This window comes from Rhamphochromis sp. 'chilingali' (assembly GCF_963969265.1).
Source record: "Rhamphochromis sp. 'chilingali' genome assembly, chromosome: 15".
Classification (NCBI taxonomy): Eukaryota; Metazoa; Chordata; class Actinopteri; order Cichliformes; family Cichlidae; genus Rhamphochromis; species Rhamphochromis sp. 'chilingali'.
Window position 1 is genome coordinate 15,686,994 of NC_137942.1, and position 23,246 is coordinate 15,710,239.

At 37.9% G+C, this 23,246-nt stretch overlaps 1 protein-coding gene across 2 annotated transcripts; it reads left to right on the top strand.

Annotated features, from left to right (window-relative positions):
* The first annotated feature begins 531 nt into the window (after positions 1 to 531).
* On the top strand, positions 532 to 22,631 carry LOC308411151 (nuclear GTPase SLIP-GC-like). Of its 2 annotated transcripts, XM_080904918.1 has the most exons (23): positions 532 to 634; positions 1,606 to 1,636; positions 4,698 to 5,212; positions 5,779 to 5,973; positions 10,396 to 10,488; positions 11,631 to 11,655; positions 11,812 to 11,895; positions 12,937 to 13,024; positions 13,303 to 13,516; positions 13,613 to 13,840; positions 14,769 to 14,969; positions 15,047 to 15,219; positions 15,858 to 15,912; positions 16,001 to 16,088; positions 16,178 to 16,299; positions 18,186 to 18,362; positions 18,454 to 18,608; positions 18,727 to 18,844; positions 18,975 to 19,083; positions 20,487 to 20,617; positions 20,738 to 20,819; positions 20,907 to 20,989; positions 21,454 to 22,631. In XM_080904918.1, exons 3-22 carry the CDS (start codon positions 4,745 to 4,747, stop codon positions 20,978 to 20,980), a joined length of 2,880 nt encoding a protein of 959 aa, XP_080761044.1. In that variant the 5' UTR covers positions 532 to 634; positions 1,606 to 1,636; positions 4,698 to 4,744; the 3' UTR covers positions 20,981 to 20,989; positions 21,454 to 22,631. The 2 variants fall into 2 exon arrangements, with proteins under 2 accessions (XP_080761044.1, XP_080761045.1); XM_080904919.1 differs by lacking the exons at positions 10,396 to 10,488; positions 20,487 to 20,617; positions 20,738 to 20,819; positions 20,907 to 20,989; positions 21,454 to 22,631 and having other exon boundaries at positions 18,975 to 20,458.
* The last annotated feature ends 615 nt before the right edge of the window (positions 22,632 to 23,246 follow it).

A 23,246-nucleotide genomic window follows, 5' to 3' on the forward strand; every position in this document is an offset into this window, starting at 1 on the left:
GGAAGTTTTGCATTAGAGAGATTTGTGTATGAAAACCTGTAAATGGAAAGATGGCAGGATTTAATCTTTAGTTCAGTTTCATTTCCTTTTTATCAGAAACTGAAAGTGAGTCTTATTGTCGTACTCTTTCATTAAGAACTTGACACTTTTTGCCTCCAGCAGGCTTCCTGACCTTGCTTTACGTGTGACTTTCCATAGCAGTTATTTTTCTGTTATCTGGACAAGGCTATTTTATTACATATTTTATGTGTTTAATCGTCACAGAGTTAAATATAAGCATCTTTTGACTATGCCTATCTATCTAAACAGCTCTGGAAGAAGGATAGTCATGCATCAACACCACTTCTTCATCTCCCCCACCCCCTTTTTTGTTTTCTCAGCTCTGCTTTTCCCTGCACACCCACTTTACTCTGTCTAGGTTTAGCGTTGTGTTATATGTAGAGATCCACTTTCACTTGCCTTTTGCCAAACAGTCAACTACACCTTTTGCAAAACTGAGTCCCAGTTTGTTTTTGGACTTTTACTTTTTGCTAGATTTTTCTTTTCACCCTGTTCCAGTGTGTGCCTCCCTGCATTTTTTTTATTTACTTCTCTTATTGTCAACTGTCTTTTTCTGCATTACTTTAAACCAAAGGTAAGTAGTTTAAACTTTTAATCTGAATTGAATAAAAGTTTATCTGAATATAGAATCAGAGCCAATGCATTTAAGGAGCAGTTGATTACAAAGGCCTCATTTTCAAGCAGTACTTTTAAAATTAAATATTACAGTTTATCTTTTAGTTTTAGTTTCTTGCATATGGATAATTTTGTGCAAAAAAATTAGGCCTAAGTAGTGGCTGAAGAGATTTGAAGGTGAAGTATTGAAATGTGTCCCTGATGGGTACAGATATTGATACTGATGTGATATGTTAACTGTGAAACATAAAATCTTTTACTAAAAGTGCTGCAACATTGTTCTGCAGTCCAATGTAAACATTTTGTACATTCTCCAGAGCCGTGGGTTGTGCCAGGAAGTTGGGGGTGGGGAGGTTTAGGGTGTAAGAGATAAAATGTACATTGCATTCCTCTTGTCACGATCTAATACGCTCTATAAAGTCTGCGAACTAGCAAACCCAGCTGTACACAGAGCACAAGAATAAACAGTATAAACTGAAACTGATTGGTCCGCACAGCCAAGAAAATCATATCAGATCAAAAATAACTTTTTCATCCACAAAATGGGTGGAGGTCTTAGAACGGAGAACTTAAGACCGTTAGAACTTTTCTATCAAACTCAGCTTAAGTCTGAGAAAAAGTACTCTCCTCTCCTTCCGTTCTTAAAGTGCAAAAGTCTTTAAGTATTTTGTCAGAAATATTTTTTATTCTGTGTCCAGTGACATTATGTTCAGTTGAGGTGTTGCTGCCCATCTTAAATTGGGGTTTAGACAACTTGCCTCATTCACGCCCATTCATACAACCACTTTTTCTGTGCTCTTTACTTTAGACTTTCTGAATGCAGGATATTTTATTAAAGCTATTTAGCAGGAGCAAAGCAAAGGATGACTTAAATAATAATAATTAATGTGTCCTGTTTGTGTCCCACTGCTTACTTCACATCTCCCTCAGCAGCCTTTTCCAGCATTACTTTCAACAAAAGGTGAGTTTGAACTTTTAATCTGAATTTAATATCAGTGTCTCTGATTTTATATGCATTAAAGTTGGTCACAAATGTCAAATCTGTAAAGCAGCACTGTCTGGTTAAATATTTCAATTTATCCTAACAAATTTGAAGCATTTTATTATAGTTTTTTTTAGTAGACAGACAAAGTAATTTTAAGCCTCAGTTTTGTACTATATAATGGCCGTTAAGCAAACGACAGGAGCTAGAAAGGTGGCTATCATCATCCATTTTATGAGGGAACGTGCTCAGATATATATATATAGTTAGCGCTTTATTATTTTGGTTTATTATTTATCTTTTCCTTCCACTCTGTGACATTGAGCAGTACAGAATGTGAAATATTTATGTTCACTTTCATTGCAATAAACGACTGTTTTCAGAGGTATAACATTTAAAAGACGTAACGTCGGTACATGTATTCTGTTACTCCCCAACACTGGTAATAAAGAAAACCAGAAATAATTTGGTGAATGCATTTAGGTTTTGGGAAGTTTTGCATTAGAGAGATTTGTGTATGAAAACCTGTAAATGGAAAGATGGCAGGATTTAATCTTTAGTTCAGTTTCATTTCCTTTTTATCAGAAACTGAAAGTGAGTCTTATTGTCGTACTCTTTCATTAAGAACATGACACTTTTTGCCTCCAGCAGGCTTCCTGACCTTGCTTTACGTGTGACTTTCCATAGCAGTTATTTTTCTGTTATCTGGACAAGGCTATTTTATTACATATTTTATGTGTTTAATCGTCACAGAATTAAATATAAGCATCTTTTGACTATGCCTATCTATCTAAACAGCTCTGGAAGAAGGATAGTCATGCATCAACACCACTTCTTCATCTCCCCCAGCCCTTTTTTGTTTTCTGAGCTCTGCTTTTCCCTGCACACCCACTTTACTCTGTAAAGATCTGCTTTCACGTGCCTTTTGCCAAACAGTCAACTACACCTTTTGCAAAACCGAGTCTCAGTTTTGTTTTTGGACTTTTACTTTTTGCTAGATTTTTCTTTTCACCCTGTTCCAGTGTGTGCCTCCCTGCATTTTGTTGTTGTTGTTTTTTTACTTCTCTTATTGTCAGAAGAAGAAGGAAGAAGGATAGTCAGATCCTGTTGTTCTGCTTTGTCAACAATGTGTGTTTCTGATGAAATAGTACATGAGAATAATCTGAATAAGTTGAAACAGCACCTCTGTTTGTCACCAAACTCATTGTTGCTGTTGTAAGTGATGTAACTTTTTCTTCTTTGTTATTTTTATTTAATTTATTATTATTCATTTTTGCAAAGTTTTTTTTGTTTTTCTTTCTTTACTTGACCCCTTTAACTCATTTGAACTTTGACATACAGACAACAATGAACCAAGACAGTTTCTACATTTGACAAACATCCAGCCACTCTCGTCAGCCCTTCCTGCTTTTCTCATTCCCTGATCGGCAGATCAGGTTTTACTTTGTTTCTGACCATAGCTGGACTGGCCATTGGGCATACCGGGCATTTGCCCAGTAGGCGGTGATTTTTCGTTTTTTGATGGGCAGATGGTTTTTTTGTTTGTTTGTTTTGTTTTGTTCTGTAACGGTATAAACAATGAAAGTTCATGGATTGGCCAAAGTGTCATGATAAACTCTGGGCTGGACCAATTACAGCCGAGGAGGTTGGATGCACCCTCGATCAATGATCAGCTGATCGTCTTTTCTGTCCCGTCTCTCGTGCTTGCCCACTTTGCGCCAGAAAGAGGAAACCAGCGGATGTCGAGTTAAACAATAGCAGCACGTTTAAGCTTGATCAGCTGTTGTTAGAATTTATTTAATATTAATTTCTAGTATCAGCTGATGTTTGCTGGAGCAACAGCTGTAAAGCTGCTGGTCATGATGTCGGTTTGGATATGTGGTCAGAGGGAAACATGAAGATGAAACCAGGAAATGTCCTTACTGAATCATCAGAGCTGAACAGGTGATGGAGAAACAGGTTTACCTTTTAGGTGACATGAATGAGTTGAAGGGAAGTTATGAACTGTTTCTGAGAGATAAATAACACCAGGATGCTTTGTAGCTGACAGCTGGTAACTGTGCAGGGGCGGATCTAGCTAAGTTTTGCCAGGGGGCCAGGTAGGGCATTAACAGGGAAATTCTCATTTAAAATGTCTGGTTTTTAATAAATAATTATCTGAATCTTACAAACAAAGTTTTCATCTGATGTAAAATGTATAAAAATCCATTATTGTATCTAGTAAATATTAAGTCTAATATATACTCTAAGCTATGGTAGTTTTTCCTTTCTGAAGGTATCATCTGTGCAGTCTACAATTATGTTGAAGAAATTATTATTTAATTATTGTAATGTGTTAATAATTGATTTCTGTGCATTTGTTTTTACATGTGCATTAAATTAAAGACGATTATGTCAATTAAGCATCACGAGGCGGAGGGTGGGGGGTGGTTCCCTATTTTTGTTTTTTGTTTTTTTTGGGGGGGGGGGGGGGGGTAGGATTTGTCAACCCTAGGTTGTTTAATATTTCCGTTAAGTACTGTTTTGAATACCAGAATAGGGAGGATGGTGTAGGTTTAAGTTTATTAGATTGATACATATATACCAACAAGACAGTGTACATCACAGTGACAACAGTGTTTGTTTTCATTCAAAGGCTTTGTGGTTTTTCCTATATAACCTGGTGGGCCGGTCTCTAGTCAAAATGCCCGGGCGGATTTTTTGTCCCAGTCCATGCCTGGCTGGACCCAGAGTGAAATTAATTTGTTATTTCTTATCTTTCATCTGAAAAGTGTCACTTACGTTAATACATACAGGTGACTTTGTTTTAGAACTTTTATGGTGCGCTAATTACATTAAATTTCAACATATCATTTTGTGGCAGGTTGTGGTTTAGCATCAGGTGAGGGGTAGAGCGAGTTCAGGTGACAGCAGCAGGGGAGGCTGGGAGAAAGAGCTGATGCCTGCCACGGTGTGAAACGAGTGGCTTCGAGTTGTGAACTAAATAAAAACTATTAGTGAAACGTGACGCAGAACTGTCTCCTTGTGTGTGTCATAACAGAGATCAGTAACAGAGTGATACAGTGGTGCCCAGCTTGCCGCTACGACATGTCAAACCCACAGAATCTACAGCCAGCTCAGGCACTGGCTCACATGTTGGCCGACATGGCAGACTTGCAGCAGCAGCAGGCAGTACTGCACCAGCGGCAGACGCAGATGCTACTAAACCTTTTGCCTCAGTCTGGGGCCGCTGCGAATCCGCTCCACCTGGAACTCTCTCCAGAAGACCATCGTCGCCGCTTCCGTGGTTGCCGCATGGGACCACAAGAAGGGCCTTCGGCTTTTGCCCAGCAGCTCCTGTACGACGCGGGGAGGTGGCTGCATCCTGGCCCGACACAAGGGGAGGTGCAGCTGCTGGAGGCTGTCGTTCTGGAGCAGTTTGTGGAGGGGCTCCCAAGGGAAATGGCGGACTGGGTCAAGTGTCGCAAGCCACCCAATCTGGAGGCGGCAGTGAGGCTGGCTGAAGAACACCTGGCGGCGCGGACGGAAAACCCCAGAAGATCGCAGCCAGGGGAGGTGAGCATCTGCAAAAGAGTGATTTTTGATGTTTTGGTTTTTTAAGTCTAATATCTTTACTTATGTTAGTAAATGCACTTTAGTCAACAGGGTTTATGAAGGGGTTGTATATAAAATAAAGAAATGATCTGTCTTCCAAGTATCTTTATGACTTTATGCATATTTGTACCCATATTGTCATCAATCCAGTTCTTTTTGATTATAGAACTGTGATGTTATATTTGTTATTTCTGATGCCCTCTTGGCTAGCTCTCTCTTGAAAAAAACATTGTTATTGTCAGTTACGTTTTACCCTGATTTGATAGAAATGTTCTCTAAGTTACTTGATATTCGTCATGAGCGATATTTTTTGACAGATTTTAAGTCAACAAGTAATTTATAACAGCTTAAATTCCTGCAGTAAATTTTTTGGCAAATGCTGGAAACCCCTTTTTGGCAGATGATCACTTTTTGGTACCCTACTGGCCCCAAGGAGCAAACTTTCCGTGCCTGTGCCAGTGACACTGACCATCGAGGACCACTGGCTACGCTCCAACAACCATTTCCTCTCTGCTTTCTATCCCCAGGTCCTGGCAGCGACAGGCGCTGTACCTGGCTCATTGGTGGCTGCACAGACACAGGGACAGGTGCGTGAGCAGTGTGGGGACCTGGGACATTTTCAACAGGAATGCCAGGAGGACGCCATGGAGGTGCAGCAGGTGTACAGTGTTACTGGGATGTCTACACCCAACTTTGGTCGAGGAGGGCTGTACAGCGTTCTGGTAAGGTGCCAAGGGATTGTACGCAGTGGCGTGTCTAGAAAATCTTTGTTGGGGGGGCCAGGTAGGGGCACAGATTTGGAGAAGGGTGGCAGATGTAATTGGCAGATAATGTTTAAAAAAATTCTACCAACCATTAACCATAATTCAATAACCCTATAAACCTAATAACCGAATGTGCTTTTAACTCTTATTACAATGAGATTTTAACCACTACGGTGCAAAGTTTTTAGATACTGCGTTGATAAAGTACAAGAGATACAATCAGTGCTTTGTCAGTGTTTACTCAGCATTCAAGGACAGCAATATTTGCATAGTGTTTTTACTGACATGTAGTGCACATATGTTTTGGGCAAAAACATTTTTGAATATTAAAATACGAACATTTGTAACAAACAATTGACAAATTAGCCAATTCCAATGTAAAACTTTATCTGCCTGTTAAAAAAAGAAGATAATCTTCTCACAAACTGGTGTTTGATTTTGAAACAGGAAAAAAGTGGAGAAACAACTGAAAAGATTAACATTTGAATAAAACCTGAAAGCAAGTAAATACTTTCTCTGCTGCCTTATGGTAAACTTTGGTAATATTGATAAAGAGCAACACTGGCTGATGATAAAATACAATCAGCTGGCATGGTGACACTGCCAGTATTAACCTGCAGGGCTGGACTGGGACAGAAAATTGGGCATTTTGACTAGAGACCGGCCCACCAGGTATTAAAGCCATAAAGACTTTGAATGAAAACAAATGCTGTTGTGACAGTCCCATATGGAAAAGAAATAGTAAAAACTTACATGATTTACTCATGAAAGTGGCCACTTTCTCATTACTTTCATATATTGTTTTAGTATCCAAAACATACAAGATTCATTATATAATCTTTCAAGGGATCTTATATCTGTTTTTACTCTTGTATGCTTTTCATACAAGTTTCACACAAGACAGATACAAACTTTATAAGATTTATATATATCTTTTCCATATGTACACTGTCTTGTTGATATATGTATGATTTCTATACATTTTACGTCAGATTAAAACTTTGGTTGTAAAATTTAGATAATTATTTAATAAAAGCTAGATATTTTAAATGAGAATAAGAAAGAAAAGTATTTCTTTGTGCCCCCCTTTCCCTGTTAATGCCCTACATGCCCCCCTGGCAACACTTTGCTAGATCCGCCCCTGCACAGTTACCAGCTGTCAGCTACCTAAAAAAGGATCCTGGGGTTATTTGTCTCTCAGAAACAGTTCATAACTTCCCTTCAACTCATTAATGTCACCTAAAAGGTAAACCTGTTTCTCCATCACCTGTTCAGCTCTGATGATTCAGTAAGGACATCTCCTGGTTTCATCTTCATGTTTCCCTCTCACCACATATCCAAACCGACATCATGACCAGCAGCTTTACAGCTGTGGCTCCAGCAAACATCAGCTGATACTAGAAATTAATATTAAATAAATTCTAACAACAGCTGATCAAACGTGCTGCTGTTGTTTAGCGCGACATCTGCTGGTTTCCTCTTTCTGGCGCAAAGTGGGCAATAAACAAACAAGAGAGAAAAGCTGATCATTGATCAGTTTCATGATTGAAGTAGCAACAGGAGAGGGAGGGGAGAGAACGAGAGAAGAAGAGGCAGCTGTGCAGCATAAAGACAGAATAAATCCAGCTTTGTGTCTTTTTCCATTCTAGCTAAAGGAAGCTTTAAAGCTTTAAGGAGCCATTGGCAACTCTACTAACTAATCTTATGAATAAAATAAAGTTCACTATCAGTAACATCATAGCACCCACCCAGCTGTATAAAAACTCCGTCAAGCTGGCTAGAACGCAGTACAAGTTATTGCAACTGAGGGTAAAAAGTCAGCACAACGAAAATAAACTCCACCTAAACTTGGTTTATATCTGACCCAGATAGACTGCAGGTCATAACTTCTTACCTGAAGTTCAGTTCACCTGACACTCAGACCAGCGGCTGCCTCGGGGCTCTCCTCCTGCCTCCCCTTCCCTCATCCACCTGCTGGCCTCTGTGGAAGCTCCGCCATAGCCACCACCAAACAACTGAGTTATTTTTACACATCGACCTGCATCTGGCCAATCCACCACCTCTCATTGTTCATGCCATTACAAAAATAAAAAATAAGTCACCGGGCATATGCCCGGTATGCCCGATGGCCAGTCCAGCTATGTTAACCTGCAACCAAATCTGCAGCTCCATACAGCAATGTTACGACTTAGATTACATCTTATAACTCATAACTCTTATGTTAGCTGCCCTCAGTAGCCTACTGTCTGAAATATTCCACGGCTGCAATAATTCTTTAAGTGTTATTTTTTCCTTGGTATTCTAATTTCACCGAAGTTTACTAAACCCAACAAACTTAATATTACTTACCGGGACATTTATTCTGTCCTCATTTTCTTTCACCGAAAAATTGTTTCCTGCAGTGCCGTCTTTCGTGCTTGGCTCTCCTACCTTTGCTAACAGGCATAGCACAGAAGCCGATGCTGCATTCACTTACACTCGGATATCTGAGCTTCACCGTGAAAACATAATCGGACATTTGATATTTGATTGAATTTTATTGTTTTGCCTTTGGGGTGGCACCTGGGGTGGCCAGTCTGGTTGGGGGGGGGGGGGGGGGGGGGGGGGGCTGTGCCCCCCCAGGCCACCCCGCTGGACACGCCACTGATTGTACGATAGGGAATTGGGGTTGCACGCAGACTACTCATTGTTGGAGGAGTTGGTGAAGGTTAGATGTGTGTATTAGTGGTGGGCAGGCACGTGCGAGGGGGGGGGGGGGGGGGGGGCTTGAGCACCTGCCCCTTTCCTGATGGATTCCCCAAGTGCCCTTTTCTTGAGTATAATTTTTATTTATTTTTTATTTTTATTACTGTTTTTTGTTTATTTTTGTGTGCGTGTGGAGTCCTGTCTGTTCCCCTCAACAATAATATTTAACTATTAATCATAGTTTTGCTAAGTAACAGGATGTGGTTTCCATCAGTCACATGACTACCATTAACCAATGATCGCCCTTGATGGCAGAGCGCGCTGGTTACGAACCGGGAACGAACTCGCAAAGAGCACGAGCATTTTTTGCCGTCTGAGCGGTGCAGAGCTGTAGGAGACTGATGCAACAAAAGCCAGTAAGTAGGTGTACAGCGTACTCTTTAGTCTACAGTACACAGCAGTATTAGCTTATTTTATACACGTTGGTAAACTGTCTTGTGACAACTGACGAATTGAAACAAATGAGCGTGCTGTGTGTGTAACAGCGGGACAAACATTACCTGTCCTTTTATTAACTGCACAAGCAGTGCTGGTTTTAGCCACCAGCTAACTGGGTAACGCTGTCATGGGTCTGTAGCTCTGTCCACCGTTTTAGGGAACGTGTTTTGTATTAAAGTAAGTTACAGGGCGTTTTCCTGCCTTTCTGGAGGGCTTATATTTCACTAAAAACTATCTAATATACATGTCCACATAATTATGGTTCATTATAATTACAGTATTATGGAAAAACACTGTTTTAAAGAAAAGATATTAAACGGAATATATTAGATTTATATTTCAAATATGACAAAATGCTGATTTTACAGCAGCAACATTATTGTATCTCTACAGTTTAAGCATTTAATAGGCTTTCTGCCTGCACAGAGTAGATAGTCAAACAAACTGAATCATCATAAATACTTTATTATATATTTATTACTTTTTTTATTTTATTTTAATTACTTTATTATTAGAGCGCTAGGAATAAACAATAAGGATTCTTGATCAGGACCATGATGCAAACATGTGGCCATAGTAGGATATATGCAGTATTCTGGAGACGGTATAAAATATCACTGTATGTGCCTGTGTACCTGTATGTATGTGTGCATATTTTATGTATATAGATTTTTTTTTATCATTTTTACTCATGATATGACATTGTCCAGACATGCCCTGTAAGGAAACAGTGACAAAGGGAGCTTTTTGAGGCTAAATGCAGTGGATCCCTCTCTGGCTGGAATAAAAAAAAAAACAGCACAGGTCACAAGAACACATGTACCAGTTGTTGCATTGCAGAGGTATTCCAGCATAAAACAATGATAAACACACCTGCAATGTTTTGGTTCTATAACATTTTTCTCTTATTGTTTTATTATAGAATAGATGGATGAGTTTTTAAGTGTGGATAATTAAATAATAGTTTATTGCAATAGTAAATTGTGCCTCAGATGGACAGCAAGTGGAGAGTGATAAATGAGATGAGGAGATGGGAGGAAGAAGAGAGGCAAAGAGTGATTCATAGGCAGAGCCTAGTTTGTTTCTCACAGTTTTGTTGCCTTATGGTTGCTGACATGGCACTTTCACCAATCTTTTTATTATTATCTCATAGCATTTGTTTAATCAGCTACCATCTCTCCTATGGACTTTTTACAGTCTCCAGTCGCAGCTCAACACAGCCCGTTCCTCCTGCACTATCAGGAGCAGGATCAGCAGAAACTCCTCAACAGCAACATTGTACCCCATCAGGTAAAACAGTGATATAGTATGATGCGATTCTGTATTAGATTCTTAAAGAATGTGTGTTGTTGTTCAGCCTGGTTCTATGTGCCTGTTTTTAACTTTGAGCACCCGCCCCTTTAAACAGATCTGCATGGCCCTGGTGGTGGGCGGATCAAACCAAAATATAGATGCCAAAGTTTGTTTTGATATTGATAAATAGGAGCATAATGAGACTGATATTAGTTTCTGTCTTGATACATGCTCAATCATCTAGGTAAGTAAATCCCAAGTTTTCCCAACTATATAAAGTGCAAATGTTTATAAGGTTGGGGAAACCTGCAGTTAGCTGAGACTGAAGAAGTCACTTGGATGAGCGATGAAACGTTTCTCCCACTGAAAACAGTCCAGATGAACAGAATTAACTTTTTGGGATACTGGTTTCTGTTTCTTTGTTACTCCTAGAATCATCAAAGAGGCAACCTGGCCGTCTATCTAAGTGCTGCTGCTTTCAAGTGTCATAATAACATTTATTGTGATTGAAACAAATATCCCGAATATATCATAACCCCTTTGTGTTAACTGTAAAAGGGATACTGTGCAGTTACTATATTTAAACTACAAGTAGATGTGATACAGACTTCTCATTATATGTTTTCTGTCCTTGGTTTTAATTAATAATCCAAAGAAAAGAAAATCCCCCAAACACTTACAGGTCATGAAAATTCATTCTGATTTAGCAGTTTGATCCACCATCCACCATAATTATTAAAAACCACTAAACAACTGATGTAGTTGCCTGATGTTGGAATACACATTTTACCCTAACAGCTGGTGGTTGCCAGGGATGGGGTGGTCACCAACTGGTCTCTAGGTCTGTGTCACTGGTGCTGAATTAGGCAGAAACATTGACTCATGGGATCATGTTTACTGAGAGGCAAGAATGCAAAAGTTTTCCTTTTTTTTTTAATCACTGTGCTAGCTGAGAATATATGTACATATAAGTGTGTACATTTTAAAAAGTGCATGTGAAAGTTTTTGACAGTTTGTTAAAGAACAAATTGTTTCTGTACAGGAGCAATGATTTCTTCTATAAATTCAATTATGCATACATGTACAATTTATAATAATTTAACTTCATGTGAAAGTTGAATATTTATATGCTTCCACAGGATTTGCCATCCATAAGTGAAAAAGGTGAGAAAAATGTATCTCACTCTCATTTTAATACATCTAATTTATTTATTTATTTTCACAGTATTATTTTTGCAACATCTAAAATACACCATAATCAGAAGTTTCAATATTCAGATTTTCTTTTTAAATTGTATTATTTTGTTTAAATCCAAAAAGGAAAAAGAAAGTCAGAACTTGAGTTCGACGAATGTCAACCATCTCCTAAACGACAAGACAACTGTGCAGCAGGATCACAGTCAGGTACACACATATATGAAATCCTCACACTTATTCCTGCTTTGTGTCACCATTTTTAACTGAGTAGTCAAAATCAGTCAAATCCACAGTAATCTGTCATCCAAGGTCAAGGAAAAAACAATATTTCAGAATCTCCTCTTGTTGGGTTCAGTTAGGATCGTAAGGAGACTGGCAGTGGTAACTCAACTTAAAGAGGGAAAAACCTTCCACTCAGAATGAGACACTGACAACAACTTAAGGAAAAAAGTGACTTGAGTGTATTCAACATTTAAATGGTCCAAAACATAGACATGAACAAACCTTTAAATAATTTCAAACATGTAATCTTCAACAATGTACAACATATCACTTCAAGTGTCCATAAATGTGTCAGGCATGCTGTCCATTTCAGTTCAGTGCACTTTGTATTCAGTATGTGGTAAGCGTTCAAGTTATTTGAATTGTCTTTAGTCACTGTTTTGCTTTTTGGTGCATCAGGTTTTGTGTTAAGTGGAATCAGATCTGACCCAAAAAGGAAAAAAGTAGCAACATAAGGTGTCCTGAGAGCTCATTAAAAAACGTTAATTCTTAAACAAAATTACAAATCGTTGTATCCTACCACCCTCCAAGGAAACAGGTGGCCTTCAGATTGAGAACGTCCTTTCTAGGCACCTCTAGTGGCATCCAGTCCTTAGATGGCACCGCTCGGTCCTTGCAGCAGATTTCTACTACTTAAAAAAAACAGCCAGGATATTCTTCAAAGAAAACATTAATTCTGTAGCGCAACACGTTGCAGGACTGAATCTCCACACAGCTTTGCGCATCTAGCTCCATGCAGGCGGATGCAGTGAAAGAAAGTCACCACGCACAGCGCTATGGTGCATTCATGGGAAAATGGGAAAACTCAACACTTAACAAAACAGTAACACTTAAAATTAGAATAAAAATAGAATACAATTGGCAATAAAATAACCATGGGTTACATTTGCACATCAGTGGACCATATTTGCATTACACTGGTTCCAGGTTCCTACTTATTAGGGTTTTTTTCTGTTTCTCTGACAGAAACAAAAATACTGTCTGATGTCAAAGACATAATGAGACGTGTCAGTGAAAGACTACATGGCCGTGACAAGCTCAGCGCTTTCCTAAAGTGAGTAATAAAGATTTTCTATTTTTGTTGGATGTTCTTCCAACCATTTCCCAGGAAGTTGGGACAGTCTGTAACATTTTGCTGGTATTTGGTATAATAAACATACTAAAGATTTAAACTCGGTCAGAGCTCAACATGGAGCTGTGTAGTTTGTTCCAGTAGTCAGTTGAATTTTTTCAACACATTTTAAAAAACTATTTTTTTCTGATTTTACTACATTTTCAGTTTGATATTTCTGAGAATGGGTCAGTTAATCCATATTTAAACTCGTTCAACAGGGATCAAATCAAAGATTTGGAGACAGAAAGGAGACACCTGGTTGGTGTCTTTGGTAAAACTGGGGCTGGAAAGAGCGCTTTAATCAATGCCATCATAAATAAGGAGGGCCTGTTGCCTTCTGCAAGTGTCAGTGCATGTACCTCAGTAATGATAAAGGTGGAGGCTACCAATGGATCAAAGTATGAGGCACACATCGAGTTCATTACAAAAAAGGTAGAATGAAATATGAATATGGTGATTTTTGAAGTAATGTGTTACAATGTAGATACAAAAACTGCTTTACTAAAATTAAGATATAATCTTTTGTAGGATTGGGAAAATGAGGTGCAGTCCCTAAAACTGGCTCTTGAAGAAGATGATGATGATGATGATGATGATGGTGGTAATGGTGATTGTCTTGACCCTGATGGAAAGTTATCAGCGCTGTATGGAGAAGAGTGGAAAGAAAAATCAACTCACAGCCTCATGGACAACAAATATTTCAGAGATATTCCAGAGTTTCAAATGTCCAAGATAAAAATTTTGGAAAGTGACTCAGTAAGTGTGCAGTAATACAGACCAAAATAAAATCTGGTTCTTCTTCTAGAACAAAGGAATACTTGCAGTTTAAAGCATATATTAGACCAGAGTTTGGGTGAGATACATAGCAGTGTGTGGCTTATGAACATCACATAATGAGCAGTCAATAGTTACCCAAGCAGCGTTAAGCTACCCTGATGCTGCACCTTTGCAGCAGGGAGAAGTCCATGCTATGTAATGCCACCCTAATGGAGAGTGCAGACAGAGACAAAGCACTGGTGAAGCAGATGTTGCTGCAGTTTATTGCTGAGCAGATATATGTCGGCGATATGTCGATGTGCCTCATTTCCAAAATGTTTGACATCCATCAAACAAGAAACAAAAAAACAAGTGAAATTGTGGTGGTTAAAATTTTATGGTTTACTATCCTGTTGCTGTCTGATTATCCTGTTACCATGGAGCTTGCAGTTTTCTTTGTGGAGGTGTTGAAGAGTTTCACATTTGTAAAGCTGATCTTCGATGCATCCATCAGAGAATGAATGTGTGTAAATGTTAGCTAGAAATAACATACCCAGAAAAAGTGCTTGGGGTAATGAGGCAAGTTTTATAAAGTGCTTCAAATGTTTACATGCAGTAGAAGAAATCACTATATAAGAACCAGGCCACTTACTGTGATCCACAGTAAAATATAAAAAAGGTTTATTTTCTTTCTTTCTTTCTTTCTTTCTTTCTTTCTTTCTTTCTTTCTTTCTTTCTTTCTTTCTTTCTTTTTTAAATAAAAAAATCGAATTACTTTGGATTTATTTTCCTGGTTTTCATTTCAGATTTTTGAGATAGGATGTCTTATTTTAATTTCCCATCTTCTTTTTCATGCAATCATTAAAATCTTTGTTATGGGCACATACATTCAATTGGCTTATATTTATCTTGTTGTTGTTTTTTGCAGGCTGAAGGGTTGTCTGAAGAATTTGTGAGATATACAAGAAGTGAGTCAAATGAGACAGAAGAAGTAAAGAGGTGGTACTGGCCACTTGTGAAGTGTGTGACTGTCAAAGTGCCAGACAATGATTTTCTTGATCATGTCACACTCATGGACCTTCCTGGAAACGGTGACTCTAACAGAAGCAGAGATCAAATGTGGAAAGAGGTAATTCACAGAAGTCATGTCATGTTTCTTCAAAGCATTAGTTATTTATAATTTACATGCATTCATTTCCTTTTCAGTTTATTGCCAGTTGTTCTACAGTGTGGATTGTGACTGAAATGACTCGAGCAGCATCAGAAAGCGAAGCCTGGGACATCCTGGAAGGTGCCAGCAGCCTGCTGGGAAATGGTGGCGAGTGTCAGCAAATTCAATTTATCTGCACCAAGTCAGATCATGAAAAACCAGATGATATGTAAGTCAAATATACAAAAAAATCAAATTACAAAGAAAGTTTGGCACAGATACACATGGTGACCATACACTTCACTTTTTTGTTGCTTTGTTGTTTAAAAGTCATTATTAAAAGTTATACATTTAAAAAAAATCTATGTATATGTGTTTTAATAAGTTTCTAAATAGATAAATGCTGTTGTAGAAATTTAATTAACAAAGTCCACAGACACATTCGGCTGTAATGAACATTTGTTATTATCATGCGCATGAGAGAGAGCACACGCAGTCAGGCGCCGTCATGCAGTCTCTGAAACAGAAGTGCAGCTCTCACCTTTATTTATTCCCCAAAAAAGTGAGGAAGTCCGAAAGTGATCATACAGCACATGACGCAGCTCGCTCTGAAACCTAACTGAACAATGCGTATCCTGTTTCATGCTCTTGGCATTATGACCACCAGCAAAAGGAGTTATTTTTTCAACTACTGAGGCTGAAATAAGTTCATCTAGTTTTAGACTGCTCAGTGGAAGTTTTCATTACAGTGCCACAACTAAGTATGCACACAAATGCTTGAACCTTAAATAAGAATAATTGAAATTTTCCATTACAATACTAACAATAAATTACTTTTACATCCAATTTTTATTTCCTTTCTAAAAGAAACAAAGTCAAGAAAGCAGTGATGAATGCATTCAAAAAGCGGAAAACGATTACGGTAAATTTACAATCTGACAGCAAAATCTAAAACAATTATTTTCTTAAACGGTCCAAAAATAAAAACTGACTAACAAAAATGTTCTCAGAATCACTTCAGTGAGGATAGTTTCCAAGTCTTCACAGTGAGCTCCAAAGAGTTCCTCAAAGGGGAGAATGTAAATCCAGATGTCAATGGTAGGTGAAGTCACTACCAGTGATGGTATGTTTTTGTGTAACAGAAAATGTATTGCTCAGATTTATATTTCTTTTTCAATTTCTAACAGAAATACTGAAACTCAAGGAAATTTTGAAAAATCTAAATGACGCTTGTTCAGAGACTTCAAACTATGTGTCTGGAGCTCATGGGATTCTGTCTTTGATTCAAGGAGCCAAAAGCAGAGAAGTGGTAAGATCAGGCAATAAAGCCTCATTCATAATCTTCTTAAAGGTCATAAGAAAATGCATAAAATAAAAATGTTCATAAAATGTTCACTAAAGTTTACTAACATATTGTAAGGCATGCTGACCTTCACTGAAAATGTGGGATACTGGACATCATAAATCTATATGTGGTAATTTATTATTAGTGATTGAAAGAGGAGAGATTATTTGGAAGAACTGAATATTATTTATTGAGATACAGAATTTAATTAAATAGTTATTTACCAATGAGACTCCAGTGAACCAATGAGAGCACAGAAATGATGGGAGTTAGGACAGGACCCCGAGAGTCTAGATTGTTGGGGTAGTGAAGATGGTAGTTTGGATGGGGCTCTGAGTAGGGGTGGGTTTTGATTATCGATTTATCGATTAAAATTGATTCTCGCTTGGATAACGTGATATCGATTCATTAAAATCCTGAATCGATTTTTTAATATAAATTTATTTTGCCCGAAATGCCAGAATCTCAGGTTAAACCTCACAAAATTTCAACAACCACCAAACAGCTAAAACAGTAAATGAGAGCAGGAACACGGATTCTACACAAAGACGTAAACACAAAGCGCGGAGCCTCCGACGGATCAGAATCAGTGAGATGTCGCCTTTCTCACCCGACGGCCCGGACACAGTCGGGGCTGAAAGCCGACAGCTCGCTGATTCTGATCCGTCGGCGGGTCCGCGCTTTGTGTTTACACCCTTTTTGTCCTGATTCTGAAGCTGCAGCTTTTATCTCTCTCCAAACAATATTGACCGAACCAGCAGCAAAAGAAGCAGCAAACTACACTTCACATAAACATCGTCATGAATTCCCTCTTATTGTTTTGCTGCCACCTCGATAAAATCACACTACATGCACAGCTCTCTCTCTCTCTCTCTCTCTCTCTCTCTGTCTGTACTTCAAGATCAGTTTCCCATCTAAAAATCTTTTTTCTGCATTATTCGCTTGCTTGTTACACACAAATCTACCGTTGTTTACAGCGCTGTCGGCTGCTGTTTTTTCCTTTTACTAACTTCTGGAAAGAAAGCCTCATTTCTGCCGTTCAATACTGAACAAATTTAAACTTTTTAAAATTATGCAAAATTGCAAAATGCTCAGCTGTGTCTCTAATAAATCTCTGCTTTATGTCAGCAGCATCACGTAATGTTCATATGGTTATTAATGGTTTTGTTTCGTTTTTGATCTACTGCAGAATATTTTTATAAGATCCAGGGCCAGGAAAATCACCTTCATGTTTTTCTGTGTTTTATCCTCAACTACTTTGACACAAAGGCATCTGCTGTGACGCTCACACCTTTGATTATGTCTCACAAGTGTCACATTTCTTTTTATAGATACAAAAATATAGAAATGTACTGATGCATGATCTGAATTATGTCTGAGGCAAAATTTCCCGATTCAAATTGAATCAAATCGAATTGAATCGAATTGTGGATTGAATCGATTCGGGACCTTGTGAATCGGAATCGAATCGATTCTAGAAATGAGTGACGATACCCAGCCCTAGCTCTGAGTGAAGGGTGAGGTGAAGATGAGGAGGAGGCGAGTTGCATGGATGAGAGTCTGTAAGGCAGAATGACAGAGAGCATATAAAAGCACAGAAAACAGAGACTGATTGGCCTGCAGAAGGCAAAAAAATGATTGGACTAGAGTAATGAGGTCAATAGTGTGGGAAAATGGAAGTGACATAACGAATACACAGAGGCAGACAAATGATGACAGACCTATCTGACTGAACTTATGCATGAGATTCATGTTAAAAACTTGGGTTTGTCAAGACCGCCTCAAAAGTGAGTCGAGAGCCATTATGTGATGTTTTACTGCTTTAAATAATGATCTTTCTTTTTTTTCAGGTTGAACAAAAAAACGATGTGTGTGCAGTCCTTGAGGGAAACTTGAGCATCCAACTTAATCGAGTCAAAAAAGCAATTGAAGACATTACAAAAGCTTTTGAACAACACCTACGGGACGGAGTTGAAAGATCCCAAAATTTGTGTGAAAGAAAACTGAGGTCCTTCTTATACCCCAGTGTATGTGTTTTAATTACAACTGGAACAAGACCTAAGGATACTTTGTGACCATGTGTTTAAAAAAAAAATGTAAAATTCTGTTTTGTTTCAGAAAAAAAACAACAAGGGTTTTCACGGGACACTAAAGTCTGCAGTTAAGAATGTTGGCATCCAGAAACCAAAAAAAGGGAAGCGAAAAGACCTCAACATGATATTAGCGTCTTGTTTGACTGAAAGCATTGATGAAAAATTCAGAAAGACCTTCCCGTGAGAATAATCTAATTCTGAACAGCACCAATATGTACAACAATACATGTATCCAAATTGCACTATATCATAAACTTGCTAATACTGCTATTATAAACCACATCTTTGCCCCATTCAGAAACGACCTAAAATGTGGAAATTTCAATGGGGCCATTGATGCATTTTCACTCAACACTGATTCACTGATTGAAAAGTACAAAAATGTCGAACTGCAACTGACATTTCTCCAGACCGAGGTAAAAGAACTTCCCTATCCATGAACCTGTTAGCTTAGCTATTATTAGAAAGTCATTCAAACACTGAACTTGTGTTATTTTACCTTAATGCTGTTTTAAATAATGTTAATCTGTATTTCATGTTTCTAAGGAAAACAAAATGAAGACAAAGCTCAACAAAATCATCCTCACACAAAAGAAATTGATCTACAACAGTCTGACAGAGACAATCAGGAGTAACATGAAAGGATGCTACAAAGGTAAGAAAGAGGTGAATTACCTTATTTTTTGCACTATAAGGCACACTTAAAATCCTTTAATTTCTCAAAAATCCGGTGCGCCTTATGTATGAATTCTGGTTGTGCTTACTGGCCTCCAACCGTTTCATGTGGTACACGGCATTCAAAAATCTGTCAAAAAATGTTTTAGTACGACTTTGGTAAGCTACGAAGCCGCACCGCTTGATGGATTGTCTGAACATTGCGGCTACCGCAGTCAGGAGCCTCACAGAGTAATCTGGGCCCAAACGCCGCTTCAGGTTCCAAAGTCAAACAGTGCAGCATCACTGAGAATTAAAAGCTGTCTGAATTCTTTCATCTTTAATAAAATGGTCACTGTCGCTGCTTTTCCAGATGTAACAATTAAGTTTAACATCCAGACATCCATGAAAACAAAATTTATTAAATTTAACTGGGTTAGAAGCTAGCAGGACGTTAGCTCACTAGTTTCCACCTAAATATGATATACCATGTTCTGACTGAGAGATTTCTCAAAAAATCAAAACGTATAGCTCTGCTATCACTTCAGACATAAATGAAGAGAGAAAACTAAACAGCAGTGACTTTTGTAGGGTTACTGAATGTTGAGAAGTGTTAGGTGAGGGCTAGTTCTTTTAGGTTTAGCAGCTAACAAGATGGTGTATCGGTCAGGATACAGGAAGGAGGACAAGACACTTCCACTTTGCTGGATTGTCACCGCCGGCCGTTTTATTGCCACCTAGATGCTCAGTGTTGCCAGCAGTCTGTAGTAACAAATAAATTGCCATGAGACTGAATATATTACAGCAGCAGCTAAACTAATATAAACTCAAAAATATCCAATGAAATAAACCAACACATCCACATCTAATGGAAGACAACACACTGTTTAGTAGACCATTTTACACTTTTATTACTTCCAGAAGGGAGATGCGTCCTACATGACACTGCAGTGAATCTCCAAATGGCAGTGTGTGCTTAACAGTTTTATTACAGTCTGTCTCACTCTAGTCTAAACCACAGTATTCTAGTACATTTCCACTGAGAGATGATTCCCTGTTATCTACTTCTACAGACAACTGTGAGCGAGAGTCTCCAACATTCTACCACTGAAGGACACGTAGTCTAATGCCTTTATTATCAGGGCCGTGTCCACTTAATACTACACTATACAGTTATATGACATTTTGGTTAATATAAAGCATAGCATTGAGGCGCTTCAGGTAATTTTCATTTTCACATTTCACATACGGAAGTGGAGGAAGCAAGAAGAATGAGTTGAGTAAAGTTTGACTTATCTTACTGTTTTGTTTTGCTTAATGCGCCTTATGATCCGATGCGTCTTATGGTTAGAAAAATTCGGTATTTCTATTCAACTGTGCATGAAAATGATTGTCTCCTTGTAGAAGCAGCAGCATTTGAAGGACCAGGCACCCAGAAGAGGATGAGGGACACTATTGAGAGACATGTGGAGTCAAAGATGGACATGTTTGAAAAGGCAAAAAATGCCATGTTGGAGCAGTTGAACGATTTGAAGGTTTTTTTTTTCCAAGCAGTCTTGAAACATATCAAACCAATAATTTATCTCTTGTCCAGTTATTCTTGGATTCAATAGTTGCCTATTTAAAAAGTAACAAATGTTTTGATGATAAATTAGGAAACTGTCCTGAGGACACTGGAGGAAACCATGGAGGATTCCATTGAACACTCACTCAAGACTGAGGCCTGCTCACTGCCAGGTAAACAGAATATATAAAGTGTTAGGAATCCTCACAATACAAACACTAACAATAAATATTTAATAAAAACAAATACTTTGTTTTTAGATGTTTTGGAAGATCTTGAGATGGTGAAGAAACACTGTGATGAACTTAATCGTGATCAAGATGAAAAAAAGTAACCACACTGGGTAAATCTTAAAATGTCACAAATTGTTTAAAAGGCTGTGATCATGAACTATTTTTCTGATTATTTTGAACAATGTTTTTAGTGCTGTTAGCATTAATCATGTTAATACACGTCATCAAAGTTAACACGATAAACATTTTTAATGCACTCAACCCATCTGTAGTGCAGAATAGACAAACTTCGGACAAACTGCCTGAAATGCGTTGACAGAAACATTCAGAGGATTTTGAGTCAGAGTGTTCTCCAGATGAGTTAATTATTAATCGTGTTAGTCGTGATGACGGCATTAGCGTGAACTTCTAACCCCTCACAGGGACTAATCTTCGTTAACTCGTTAACGGGGATTTGCCAGTTTTGACGTGTTAACATGGATCGGTTCACGTTAACGAGATTAACGGTGACAGCACTGGTTTTTATTTAAATTTAACTGATCCATCCAGCACCCATTTTTAATTTGCTCTACAGAAACAGCTGAGGCCTGATAACCCACAGGACATCCCTGAGGAAACACTGATTAGAGACACGAGGTCTTTACATATTATCACAGTAATATTTGTTTTGCTCTCTTTTAATGTTGTGTTTATGTGTACTTTTGACTTTTTAATGAATTTTATACAAAAAGCATCTTGAATATTATAGATATCAATTAAAACTGCTAATATTAAGGTGTTAATCACGAGTGTCTAAATCATGTTTTGATTTCTTTCTTTTTAAAAATTTGTTGTAGTTTTTAATCACTTATAGCAGAGCGTGAAGACATGTAATGCATTCTCCATTCAAACCTGAGATTTATGATTTTAATTGTAAGAGTCTGAGATTACGGTTTCCAAAAGCATTTTGATTTTTTTGCTTGTTTTAAATATCATAATTTAATGTTTTAAGTTGACGTGTATACTGTTGGTTCATTGGGATGGGAACATTTATTTTAATGTAAGTGCTTATCAGTTAAACATTGAGCCTCATCCAGCACTGAAAAGGTACCAATTTTACATCACAGTTCTAATGACAAATACTTGTTTGTTGCAGTTATACAATATGTGTACATGACAAATAGTGAGAAATGGGTGTAAGTAAAGCTGCAGGAAATCATCAGCTACTTCTGTCATCTCCCTGCCATTTAGCTTTTTCTGGGTTTGGAATTATTGGTGAATATATTACAGTTTGAGTTTAGGTTCAGGTTGTTTCTTTGTTATTTTTTGTTACGTTAAATGTTTAAAATTTTAATTACTTCTGTGCATATTGTTAAATTCCTGTTTTGATTTTTGTCTTCAGTAATTCTCTCGTGTTTCTTCCACCCACCATACTTTATTTCTTCCTGTAACAGTTCATTCACGTTTAGCATTTACTGTCATGTTTCCTGTAACCTTAGTAATGTCATTACAAAAAGGTACTAAGGTGCTTCCTTTATTACACTGGTGATACAAAGATATTTATATCTCATAATTTTAAGTGACCATACAGTTGTTGAAGAAAAAGATGAACCAAACTGAGATTGTTGCATAGAGCATTTAAATGTTAATTAATCCAGCACACTGTGATGCAGCTAGTATATCATTTAGTTTTCTTGCTTCATCTGTACTGATTCTAAAAGAATGCATGTATTTGATATTGTATACTGTTCAATAAATCTTACGTGCAAGCAAATATTTATTGTAATCATTAGATAGGAAATTTGTTTTTAACCCAGATCTTTTTACCCTAAAATCACCAAAAAATTGATTGCATTGCGTGACAAACATACAGTGGTGTGAAAAAGTGTTTACTCCTTTCCTGATTTCCTATTTTTGTGTTTGTCATACTTCAGTGTTTCAGAACAGCAAACAAATTTAAAAATCAAACAAAAATAATACTAGTAAAGACAAAATGGAGTTTCTAAATGAAGGTCCCAAAAGGTTGATTCTGTTCATCTGGACGTAGCGTCAGAGGGAGAAACATCCTTATCCAAGTGACTTCTTCAGTCTCAGCTGACTGCAGGTTTCTCCAACCTTATAAACAGCACATTGCACAAGGACTGAAACTAGCCCACTGAATAAACAATGGACTGCGAGGTCAGTTTCTTGATCATTAATATGCAAATTGTCATGACCATTGATTAGTTGCCTTGAGTACCAATCACAGACTTTGGGAATGTCTACAATCACAGCATTGTTAGATGGCGAAAGATGTACCCTTATACCCCCTCCTCGATTCAGAGATGATCTTTGCCTTTTCACGTAAATGCCCTCCTCGACTCCCCATTCAAACCAGCGTTCCTTCCT